Source organism: Rattus norvegicus, chromosome 5 (assembly GCF_036323735.1).
Source record: "Rattus norvegicus strain BN/NHsdMcwi chromosome 5, GRCr8, whole genome shotgun sequence".
NCBI classification, from domain to species: Eukaryota; Metazoa; Chordata; class Mammalia; order Rodentia; family Muridae; genus Rattus; species Rattus norvegicus.
Window position 1 is genome coordinate 164,227,040 of NC_086023.1, and position 12,326 is coordinate 164,239,365.

Here is a 12,326-nt window from a genome sequence, read left to right on the forward strand (position 1 = left end):
GCATCCCTCGCTTCAGGGTTGGTGTGTATGGCTCTCCCTGCACTTTGTTCTCAACTGCCCTGAGGTGAGTTCCAGGTCAGCCAGGGCTACAAAGAAAGACCCTGTCTTGAAAAACCAAAAAAAAGTAATATCAAATTAAATTTAAATTAAAGAAAAGGCACGGAGGGCCAGGTTGAATGGGGGGATCACAGATGTCCCTCTTGCTACACTGGAGTCTCAGTCATCATTCTACTGTGGCAGCAAGGTGTTCTCTCACCTCAGAACCTCTCTCCGGAGTCACCAGTCTGCTCTCCCAGCCTCAGGAAGCAGCGCCCGTGTGCTCTGGTCTGAAGGGCGCTGGGGCAGCGTGTCGTCTTGCACACAAGGCCCGTCAGCTCCAGAGATGCTTTCTTTCCTCAGTTGGCAAGAGAGCATCCCCAGTCCCTAGCTCTTGGATTCAGCCACAGTTTAAAACGACAAGACCAGAATGAGTAAGCTCTTTCCCAGCTTACTTTTCATTTCCTGAAACCAGGTCTGTTTGTGAACTCTGATTTTATTTGCAGGTAAACAGTTCTGACTTGGTTTGTAGATTCGTAACTATGTGAGACAGCAGTGAGCTTTGGTCCCTCTTAGCTCAGAAAACTCTTGCGTTCTGGCTTCAGCATGGGTGGTGTGGAGCATGGTGGGAAGTCCGACTGGCCTGTCATCTCCGCCCACCGTGGACGTGGGTGGAGAGTCTGGAGGTGCCTGCTGTCGTGTCTTCCACCAGCACCAGCTGGTTTGTAGTGAGCATTACTCTACCACTAGGCCGAGTCTCAGATCAGGACACACGGGGAGGGCTTATGGAAGGGGCTTTGGGACACACCCAGCTGCCAGGAAGTGGGTATTTCAGAGCAAAGGTCACTTCTTCCCAAGAGCAGAACACATGCCCTATTCTTGTATTCTCATAAAGTGACATGCATGATGCACAGACGGCCAACAGTCAGGCCTTGGTTCTCTCCTGCTACGGTTGGTCCCAGGATTGAACTTGGGTTGCAAAAATCTTCTCACCAACTCTAAGGTAGCTTTGAAATGGTGGCATGGCACTCAGCAGACCATGACCTCCTTTCTTTGTGTAGGAACTGAGTCTGTTAAAAACTGTCAGCTTTCTAGAGCTGAGATTCCACACAGAAATGTAGTGCCTGCCACGTGAAGTGAGCTGTCACAGTGCGTCGCCCCTAAGGTGGGGCCACAGAAGGTGAAGGGAGCATTAAAGCCTCCACAGCACAGGCTCCCTGGGTCAGGGTTTGGGTGCTACAGACCGAAGATCCAGACTATGAGCTTAGCTGGTTGTGCCCACTCCTTCATGGCTGTCTCTCTCAAGGTGATTTTTCAGTGGTTTTCCTTTCCACCACCCAAGAACAACCCGTGGGGGCAAGAAGCATCCAAACTCCATGGCCTTGTTTAAGGCCTGGGTTCTCCACTGTGTCCACCATGCAGCACTTCCTCTACCCATTGAGCCCCACCACCTAAAGGCTGGCACACACAGTGTGGGTAACTGCACACGTGATTCGCTTTGACATCTGAAGGGGTTAGGACTGAGGAGGTCTCGTTCCATGCACAGTGCTGTGCTGGTCTGTCTGTCAGCTGTGCTGGTCTGTCTGTCAAGGCTGCGTTGCTGAGCTGGCACTAGTGAGACATTGGTCTTGTGTGTGCATTAGGATGCCGACTTGTCACTTCCCGATTCTGATTAGTTGTTGTTAAAATCCCTTTTGTGCATAATTAGTGGCAGAATGGATTAGGCAAAGGCATTTTATGTGGTTTTGGTTTTTTGTCTAACCACAATGTCAGTGAGTCTCAAAGCAAGCCAAGTACTTTGTAACGTTTTATAGTTTGTTCTTTAAATAGAGATGTTCCAGAACACAAGATTAGAACACAGCTGCTAAAAGTGGTAAGATGGTGGGTTTTTGTTTGTTTTTGTTTTTAATCTGTTTCTTATAGTTAGCACTCTAGTTAGATCACTTCACTTCCTTGTCAAGACAGCTTTTCCTACCAGGAACTCCTCTCGCCAAGGCCACCTCAGGAGTCCACTGATGAACACTGAGAACATAACGTTCCATGAATCGAGGAGTGTGCACCAGCTTCCTTTTTCTGTTGTCTTAGACTACAAAACTATTACTTTGTTAGAGAACTACATAGTGAGAGAGGTGTACTGAGTAATGTCTGTTAGCAGTGCACTTCACCCTACACGTGACAGTGAACCACTGAGGTGAGGGACTCAGCGTGCTGTGATGTGCATGCAGAGAGCAGCCTGCCATTCCCAGGAGTCCACTCTTCCTGGTACCATGTGGGTTCTGCTGTTCAAACTCAGATCCCAGGCTTGGCAACAAGTGCCTTGAGCCATCTGCCAGCCCCTCCCACTTGTTAATAGATATTCCGGGGTTGGGGGATCCTAATTCAGTCCGAGTCTAGGGACTTGTTGCCTTTCCTTGACTTGGTTTCCTCATTAATTAATAAGAGGGAACTAATCCTAACCTTTCTTTTCCAGTTTTCTCAGGGATGTGAGGCCAAAGGAAATGATTGGAAGGCTTGTTAGAAATGTGCTCTGTAAACATTCTATTATTACATGCCCAGATGTTAACTTCTCTAGCCCATCAGATTTCTGGGCAGTTCCTTTCAGTTTTATTGGGAAAAAGGTGGTGAAATTAAAAAAATATTAAAAACAGCAACCTCTTGCCATATTACCACATGGAACCCAAATCCTGAAATTTCCCAAAACCACTTAAAAATTAATTCTACTCAAGTGGACAGTTTGTACTCTGCAGTAAACTAGCTCCATGTTGGTTTCATCAGCAAGGCTCCCGAGTCCATGTGTCACGTGTTGGTGTTTGCTGCCCCATAACCAGATACAGCCGTCACTGCTGCCCCCGTGCTCTCCCCGAGTCCCTGCCTTCCATACCAGTAGCAGGTCGGTCTTAGGACTGGCTTAGTTGCACAAGTTCCTCTGAGACTACGGGGCTGCAGCTCTCAGGTCTCCTGCTTTCAGGGCCTCTGATTGCTTCTTCACTCTAGGGACCAGGCTGTCCAGTGGCACTGCTCCACGCCCACACACAGTACAGGTCTCCAGTCCTGTGGGCTCCAACACCACCTGCAGATGACATCAGTAAAGCAGAGTCCCAGGGCAGGGGAAAGCATCATGTGCTGATGGCCAGCACTAGAAACTGTGCTTCTGCAGGCTGACTGCAGAGGGAGGGAGGGAGCTGTCCCTAGGGGAGACCAAAGAAGGCTGTGCACTGAAAATAGTGGGCTCAGGAAGGCGAGCTGTCAGCGTGAATGGAGAACCTAGTAATTATGTCATTTTTAAAAATACTTTTATTTTATGTCATTGAATGTTTGCCTGCCTGTGTATATGTGCACCGTGTATGTGAAATGCCCATAGAGGCCACATAAGGGTGTGAAATCCCCCTGGACCCTGAGTTACAGGCAGTTGTGAGCTGACCTGTGGGTGCTGAAAGCCAAACCTGGATCCTCATCCAGAGCAAAACTGCATCCTCTTCATTCATCTCCGATACAAGGGACTGCTCTAACCACTGAGCTGTCTCTCCAGTCATCCCGATTTAAAATGTTTAAATGTGTGACTGAGAGGATAGCTCAGTAATAAAACACATGCCTAGCATCTCTGAGGGAGGCTTTGGACACATACTGCCTGCCAGACAGCGTCTGAGAGGAAACCAGTCTCTGTTGACAAGAAAACAGGACCGGAGTATCCCATACCAGCATTTACTGTACTGTCCCTCCAACTGGAGGCAGGAAATAAAAACCCTCTTCTCAGATGAAGTCATTCAAGCTGAGCCTTCTTGGAAGTGATAGGTGACAGATAGCCCCTGAGTCTGTGGGAACTCATCCTCAGGGTGCTGATGAGCCACCTTGCCTGTCCCCAGATCATGAGTGTAACTGTTTCTTCCTCTTCCCTCAGCATTAATAATAAACTGCAGCAGCCTGAGGCAGCGTCCGGGGTGTTAGAGTACGCCATGAAACACTTCGGAGAGCTGGTAAGTGCCTTCTGTTTCTTTCTAGAAAGGCAAAAAGTAGACACTTGGCTAGAGTCACTCGACTGCCACCTTGAGAAAGTTATTTTCCATTTCTGTGGCTTTTTTCTTTAGTTTGTAAGGCTCTCAGTGCCACCTTACCTGAGTCTGAAGGATGCAATGTGCAGTGCAAGAGGGAGCTCGTTCACCTGGACTAGAGGCCAGCAGTGGTGATGGCTGTGAACGCTTAGCACGGCTTCAGCCTGCGAAGAACACTCCACGTGCTTCGTTTGGCTCCTGCTCGAAGTGGCTCGAAGTGGCTATTGTCATTATTGTCAAGTGAGGGGACTGTGGACCGAGCAGGTTGAAACCTGTCTGAGCTAACAGAGCAATGCAAGGCAGGACCAGGATTTTTCTGGGCAGGCAGGTACCAAGAGTGCCATTCAGCCTGGCCCATCACCTGTGTGTTACCGAGACAGAGCTCCTGTGCCTGTCCCTGTGTTCACACTCATTACAGTGCCTTAGAAACTGGCTAACCCCAGGGGACAATGACATGCGTCCTTTAACTTGTGTCTGATACGGGGACTACTGCACTACTACGTATGCAGCTGCTTCTCTGCTGCCATCCTCGCCAGCCATAAACAGATCATTCCCATGAGCCCCTGCAGTTTGATTGACCATGAACTTATGAAGCACTGACTTAATCAGTGTAACACTGGGGTCCTGGAAGGTCAGGAAACTCTGGGTCCATATATTTGATGGGGAGCCTTTTATTAATGGTGCAGGGCACTTACAGTGTTTTGCCTTAATCAAGAGACAGGGCTTCTGTTTGATGTCTAGCATTGTGCCTCATTGGACTGAACAGCGCTAGACCATTGGACTGAAACGGCAGCGATCTTTCCCCATCTTAAACACATACTGCTGTAAACAGACTAAGGGCAGCCCTCTCCAGATGGTGACAAAACACAAAGAGCGACATCTCCTTGTCTTTGCCAAGTCCTCGTTTGCAGAAGCAGAAAGCACACAGTGTGCTCCTCAGACCAGATACTCTGCTGCAGGATCCATAGAGCTGGGGTCCCCTTAAGTCTGACTGAAACAAGGACCCTTCACACATCTGGTGTTCAGGGGATCTGCCCACAGATGGCTCACGCTCCAGTGCTCAGAGTGCCACCCACAGCGAAAGTCTCTCCATCTCCAGGTTCTAAAGGTGGCCGTTAGCTCAGGACTATTGCTGCACCGTGGCAGGTTCTGTTCTGTTTAGGTAGCTGAATCGTATTAAGCTTGACAATGGTTTGCCTTTCTTGGCAAAGCCTGTGCTTTCTCAGCACAATTTATGTAACAGCAATCTCATTAGAATTTTGTGTGATTCATTGCTTAAACCTTACACTTTCTCTAGCCATTGCAATTCAGAATGTCCTGCCCCCTGCTTGACCTGCTCCATATGCTGCTCCCCGACTTTCTGTTGGCTCACAGTGTGCCACTCATTAGTCACTGGCTCCTTGGCAGCTCAGTCTGGGACATTTATCTGTGATGTCCTTCAGCTTAGAACGTCCCACGACACAGTCTCTAAGCCATTCTTCTCCAAGCTCTTTCTTGTATGTGGGCAAATGGAGGCGTGATTCTTGGCTTAAAGACGAAGTGCAGTTTACCTTCACAGATAGGCTGACCTCAGCAAAGCCCACCGGCACTGGGCTGAGGTGGTAGTGCATGGGCAACAGGGGGTGTTGGAAGGAAATGCAGTCAGCCAGGCCACTCAGCACAGTGCTGATTTCTTCTGAGCCTGCTATTTAAACATCAGCTTTATCTAGGAAAAGTGAGGAAGGAGCAGGGGAGACTAATGTGAGCCCTGCATTTATCAGATACACGTTCCACCTCAGAATTATGCTGTTCTGTAAGGATCTCTAGAGAGCCAGTAGCCTGGTGCAGAAATAGTCTCCTACTGAGCTGATGAAGAGACTCAAAGGCAGACAGAAAACACATGAAACAGTCTCTGGTCATTCTGTCTGGAACTTCCAGACGGAGTGCCCTTACTCATGTGGCCAGCACTCGCCATCAGCGTGGCACTCCGTCTGCCAGAATAATGGAATCCCTCTGGCCTTGGCAGTGGTAGAGGTGCCAAGGACTACACAGAAGGGAATGTTGGATGGGAGACTACGGAAGGATGAAAGGTTGTCCAGAGAATGTTAAATAGTAGCATTGTGTTGTATTTTAAATTATTTCCTGAAAGTTTAGCAATGCGTTAAGAATGCAGAGAATCAAGGGCTTCTAAACAGAAGCAGCTGTGGCCTGGGCTGCTGGGCCTGCCACACAGCCCAGGTTGGCAGTGCAGCAGGCTGGAGTGCAGGGCCTCTGGTGGGGTCCCACTTCCTGCGTGCATCCCTGTGTCTACTAAAGTTCCCAGGACCCCTAGAAATGATGGGGTGGAGCTGGGCCCTTCATGTGCTCTGAGTTATCTCAGGATTCAGGGTCAGTCATTAGTGTGTGCAGGAATAGCATCTCTACCTCTGCCAAACAGCCTACCTCCAGATGAGTGCTTGTCAGTCTCAGCTCGGACACGCTGATAGGAAAGCTTGTAACTATGGTGTGGCATAGGAAGGGTGTGAGGACTCACAGCGTGCCCTTGCTCTCTGCAGGAGATCCAGGCCACCTGGTATGAGAAGTTGCATGAGTGGGAGGACGCCCTTGTGGCCTACGACAAGAAGATGGACACGAACAAGGATGACCCAGAGCTGATGCTGGGCCGCATGCGCTGTCTCGAGGCCTTGGGAGAATGGTGAGCTGCATGGGGTGATGACCTGAGTGGCCTGTGAGTCTTCCCCAAACACCTCTCACCCCAGGCTCTTGCTCTGCGTCACCTTGGCCTCCACAGGAAGCATCTACAGGTCGGGAGGTTTGCTGTGGTTGGCCCTGTTTGTCGTCTGAGTCACTCTCACCCTGCAGTAGCCATACGGGCCTGGAGCTTGTCGTGAAGCCCAGACTGACCTGAACTTGTGGCAGTCCTCCTGCCTCAGCCACCCTAGTGGTAGAACTGTGGCTGTGAGCCATTGTCCCCAGCTTCGCTGTTGCTTTTTGGTTTCTTACCCTGCATAGTGGTCCAGGCAGAAGAGCTGTGTATCTTTCAATAATTATCTCTGGGGTCTGGAGGGATGGTTTAGCAGCTTAAAGCACGGGGTATTCTTACAGAGGTCCTGGGTTCTGTTCCCAGCACCCACAGAACAACTGACTACCTTCTACCAAAGGATCAAGTGCCCTCTTTTGACCTCTTCAGGCACTGCGTGTGCATGGTACACAGACATGCACATGAGGTGGAATGCCCATACACATAAACAGGAAGAACTAAATCCTACTTTTTAAAAAAGATACTAATGATCACTCTTTTGGGGCTAGACTGCCTTTAAGGCAGGTGGGCCTCTGAGTTTGAGGCCAGCCTGGTCTACATGTTAAGTTCCACCCAGCTAAGTCTACACAGTGAGCCCAGTTTAAAAAAACAAAATGAGCAACCCAAAGCACATGAGCTCTTGGGACTGCTCTCAGGAAAGCTTGGTGACTGCCATCTGCAGGTGCTTCACAGATGATGGATAGTGCAGGACGAGGGTACAAAGGACAAAAGGAGAGCTCCACTGTGAGGTCGATAGGCCAAGCGCATGAACAGTTACGAAAGCTGAGAGGGTGTCTGTCTCTCTAAATCTAATTACACATTGCATTTGGGATAGTCACTGTGGCTTTTAGTTCTCAATAGTACTGGTTATAATCCCCAAGATAGAACATAGTATAATGTTTTCGCATGGTAATTTAATGTTAATAAGTTTAGCCCTAAACAAGAATTTCACCTGGGCAGTGGTGGTTGACACCTTTAATCAGCACTTGGGAGGCAGAGGCAAGTGGATCTCAAAGCTAACCTGGTCTGTAGAGTGAGTTCCAAGACAGCCTCTACACAGAACAGCCTGACTTGAACAGCAAACAACAACAAAAAAGAATTTCAGATAGACAGAGGCTGGGGAGATGGCTCATTCAGTAAAGTGCATGTGTACAGCAAGCACAAGGATCTGAGTTCAGATCCCCAAGTGCACACATAGAAAGAGGCCAGGTCTGGTGGTGTGCGTCTGACCACAGTGCTAGAGAAGCAAACCGGCGGATCCCTGGAGCTTCTGGCCAGGCAGTCCTGCCCTGTTGGTGAGTTCTGGGTTCAGAAAGAAATCCTGTTTCAGAAAATAAAGGGCAAGAAGGCAGGGTGGAGAGATGCTGACTCGTGAGAACGTGCACTGCAGAGCACGAGGACCTTTGTTCACATCTCAGTGTCCACGTGAAAAGCTGGGCGTGACTCATCAGGCACTTGTATGACCAGACACTGTGGCAAGAAGAGACAAGAGGTTTGCAGTGTTACACAGCCAGCCTGGCTCCAGGCTCAAGTGAGGAAACCTTTTCTTGGGGCCTGAGAGATGGCTCAGCTGTTAAGAATACAGGGTTTGATTCCCAGCACTCACATGGCGACTCACAACTGTCTGGAACTCTAGTTCCAGGGATCTGATGCCCTCTTTTGGTCTCTGTGGGCACCAGGCATATACATGGTACACATGCAAACATCCGTGCAGGCAAAACACCCTTACATATATATAAAAACAAGTCACTGTCTCCAAGTAAGTAAGGCAGAGAGAGTGATATGCAGAGGACACCTGACATCCTCCACTGCCTACACACACACTCCACACAGCCCCGTGTGTGCATAGACACCACACACAGAACCACATTTATACGCGGTCACTCAGTAAGTAAGGTGGAGAGAAACTGAGGAAGAATCAAACTTTGACCTCTGGCCTCTGCATACACACATGGATCCAAATAAATCACACACACACACACACACACACACACACACACACACACACACGGCAAATGGGTAGGTGGGTGAATGATGAACAGACAAAAATATTTTGAAAATTGTCTAATTATCCAGAACTGGGAAACCTAAAAGTTACCGTTTTGTGTATTTTTATAAATGGACATTTCATATCTATTCCTCAGTGAATGGAAGAAATGGATTCTGTCATATCTGCCTCATTAGTTTACACAGCTAAGTGTGTCAAGTCCAGCAGGTACCTGGAACTGCATTGCCTGGTACAGTTGCCATTAGCCACTGTAGCTCTTTTACAATGGAATAGGCGGGAAAGGCAGTTCCACAGTCCTGCTGGCCTCAGCTCGGTGCTCAGAAGCACATGCGGCTCATGGCTCCTTCCTCAGACAGTGTATCCAGGACTTTTCCCAGCAAGTTCTGCTGTCCTACAACCATTCCTTAGAAGAAATACAAAGCAGGTGTAATGTTCCTAAAACTTGAATCTGTTGGTTCTGAAATGGCCTTTCCTTTCTCTTGCCTTAGAAATGATACTTTCCCTGACCATACCAAGTAGGGACAGCTTGGGTGCCTTGGAAAAGCAGAGATGTGGTTTTGTCCAGACCCCTTAAATAACAGGCTCCCAGCCTGAGGTCTCCCGAGAGTGAGTGCCACAATCTCGTCCCTCTACAGTTCCTACTCCCATACACCTCCTGTCCCTAGGGTTCTTTCCAGTTTTATAATTACCTACAAGGTCTACAGGGCCAAGTAGGGCTGACAGAGTAAGCGAGGGCCTTAAGAATGTGGAAGTCTAAAAGAGACATTAAAAGACATGAGAGAAGCAGAACTCCTTCCTGTTCTTTGCGGGTTTCTAATAAGGCTTATTTTAATCCATTCTGTTTAGAGTGCAATTTCTGAGTTCTTTCTGAATGAGCATGTATTCTGAATGTGCCTGAGGCAAGCATTCACGGAGACTCCATCAGAGACAACCACAGGGGTCAGCAGTGAGGGTAAAATTGCCCCTTCTCCACGCTCTTTCATTTGCCTTCTGGGTACTAATTAGAGATGGAGCCCAGCACCATAGCAGCTCAGACACACACGCCTCACTCCCCACACAGCCTCGCAGTCTCCAGAACGATTCAGTGCTGTCGAGAGCACAGGCGGCAGCCATGGAAAGTGCTCCAAATGAAAGGGCTTGCTAAGCCTCCTGCTGCAGCCGCACTGGATGGGAGGTCAGACTCCTAGAGTTTCTCAGTTTTCTTCTCAAGGGCTCAGACGCAGTCCAACAGTCACCAACTGAGAGTTGGAACTCTGTACTCTGCGCTCCAGTCAGCGCCAGTTTGTAGTGAGGAATCCCTGCCTGTTGCTCTGTCGTGGGGTGTCAGGTGCACTGTGTTCACGTCTTCCTGCCTCCCGGGTAACTGTATGAGAACCACTGAGAGCTGGCTTCCTTCTTGCCTCCAGGTGAAAAGGGAAAAGGCAAAATGCCTTAGCCTCTAGCACAGAAACGGTGATCCTCACAGCAGTGGAGGGAGGGTGGCTTGCCTATGGCCACCAGGCCATTAAAAAAAAATGGTCCCTGGATCCCTAACACCCACATCATCGTCTGGGGAGGCAGAGGAGCAGATTCCTGGAGTTTGCTGGCCAGCCAAACTGCGGTTTCCCCCGCAACACACACACCACCAATATGGTGGGATTCTCACTGAGGTGGATGTAGTCAGAGCACGTGAATTCAAACAAATAAATCGCCTGTGTGAGACTCCGTACTGGGCACTGAGTATGCAGCGATAGAATTTAGTGAATTTGAAAATGGAAATTCGCAGCCTGCTAGGGTCATTTACAGGTAATGGAGACCCTGGAGTTGTCCTAACTAAAGTGCACCAGTCAGTTGTTCCTATGCCCTGACCCACACCAATAAATAAATTAAATGTCAACATTTTTATTTACTTTAAAGAAAGAAGTTGGTCTCTTTAGTGACAGTATGGCCTGTGTCCTATCAGGCTTCCGGCATGGCAGGTCCCTGGAACTTGTGCTGTTTCCTTTGAATCTACTTCAAGCTGAACACTCTGCTGTGTGCCTCTCCAAAAGGAAAGTGAGAGGGACCCCCCAGGTGTATCTTGAAGCTCCTGTGAACTCAGGGCTTGCCCTAGGGCAGTACAGACATGGGATGTGGAAGCGACTCCCGTCTCCAGGAGGATGTCCCCACCCCACCCATTACACCAGACCTCTAAACTCCCTGGGGCTTCCAGTCTCTTGAAGGTTAGGTTCATCTTCTCTGACTGAACCCAGACCCAGGAGTCCTCTGCTGTGTATGTGTTGGGGGCCTCATCTCAGCTGGTGTATGCTGCCTGGTTGGTGATCCATTGTCTGAGAGATCTCTGGGTTGCTCTCCTCCTCAGCTTCCTCCAGCTTTTCCCTAAATCAACCAGAGGGGTCAGCAGCTTCTGTTTGTTGGTTGGGTGCACACACCTGCATCTGACTCTTTCAGCTGCCTGTTGGGTCTTTGGAGGAAGGATTTCCCAAGCACGGTTCATATCTCAATAACTAGGTGGTCACAATGTATGTGCCACTAATCCTAGCACTTTGAGAGGTAGAGGCAAGAAAATCAGGATTTCAAGGCCAACCTTGGCTACATAGTAAATTTGAAGCCATCCTGAGCTACATAAAACTTGGTGTCAAAAAACAGACAGCTAGAGAGCTGGAGAGATGGCTCAACACTCTTCCAGCGAACCCAAGTGCAGATCACAGCCCCCTCATCGACTGCTCACAGCCACCTCCACCTCCAGCTCCAGAGGACACAGGGCCCTCCTCTGGCCTCCACAAGGACTTACATGTGCATGTGCACAGTCACACATACAAATAGTGTTTGTTTTGTTTCTTTAATTTAAAATAAAAATTTCAAACCTTCTCAGTCCTTTCCTACACCCTTAATAACTGTACCGCTCTCAGAGTAAGTGGCTTCCAGGTGTCTGGTCGATGGGACCTTTTTTCTGCACAGATTGAGTTCATCTCAGACTGAAGTCAGTCATTAGTAGCACTAGTAAGAGCTGGCCTTCTCTGTAGTTTTACCCTCAAAAGGAATGTCCAGATTTTTCCTTAGATGGCTTTCTCTGTAGACCTGCCACATAAAATGACCAGAGGCCATGCTGAGAGAATAGAAGCAACTTAGGAGTTGTTAAGGCGCCAGATGTTGAAGGTGTTTTATATCATACAGAGCTAGACACTGCATTTTGCTTAATAAACTTGTGCTGGGCTGGTGGACACTAGACCCTAGAAACCACTTCTCTGTTTCCAGGCTCCCAAGTTCGAGGCAACCAGTTCCTATGGAAGGACATTGATGGGTTGTAGAGCAAAGTTCTGCTAACTCGACTGCCTGTTTCTCTTCCTCCAGGGGCCAGCTTCATCAGCAGTGCTGTGAAAAGTGGACTCTGGTTAATGACGAGACCCAGGCTAAGATGGCCCGGATGGCTGCTGCAGCAGCATGGGGTTTAGGTAAGGCTTCCCCGTGGGCA

At 49.0% G+C, this 12,326-nt stretch overlaps 1 protein-coding gene across 1 annotated transcript in view; it reads left to right on the top strand.

The window, feature by feature from the left end:
* Mtor (mechanistic target of rapamycin kinase) overlaps nucleotides 1–12,326 on the top strand; it is a 109,454-nt gene that overhangs the window by 59,055 nt on the left and 38,073 nt on the right. Inside the window, exons 29-31 of the mRNA NM_019906.2 lie at nucleotides 3,935–4,010; nucleotides 6,620–6,759; nucleotides 12,206–12,306. Of these exons, the coding sequence (NP_063971.1) occupies nucleotides 3,935–4,010; nucleotides 6,620–6,759; nucleotides 12,206–12,306 (317 nt within the window). The remainder of the gene's footprint in view (nucleotides 1–3,934; nucleotides 4,011–6,619; nucleotides 6,760–12,205; nucleotides 12,307–12,326) is intronic.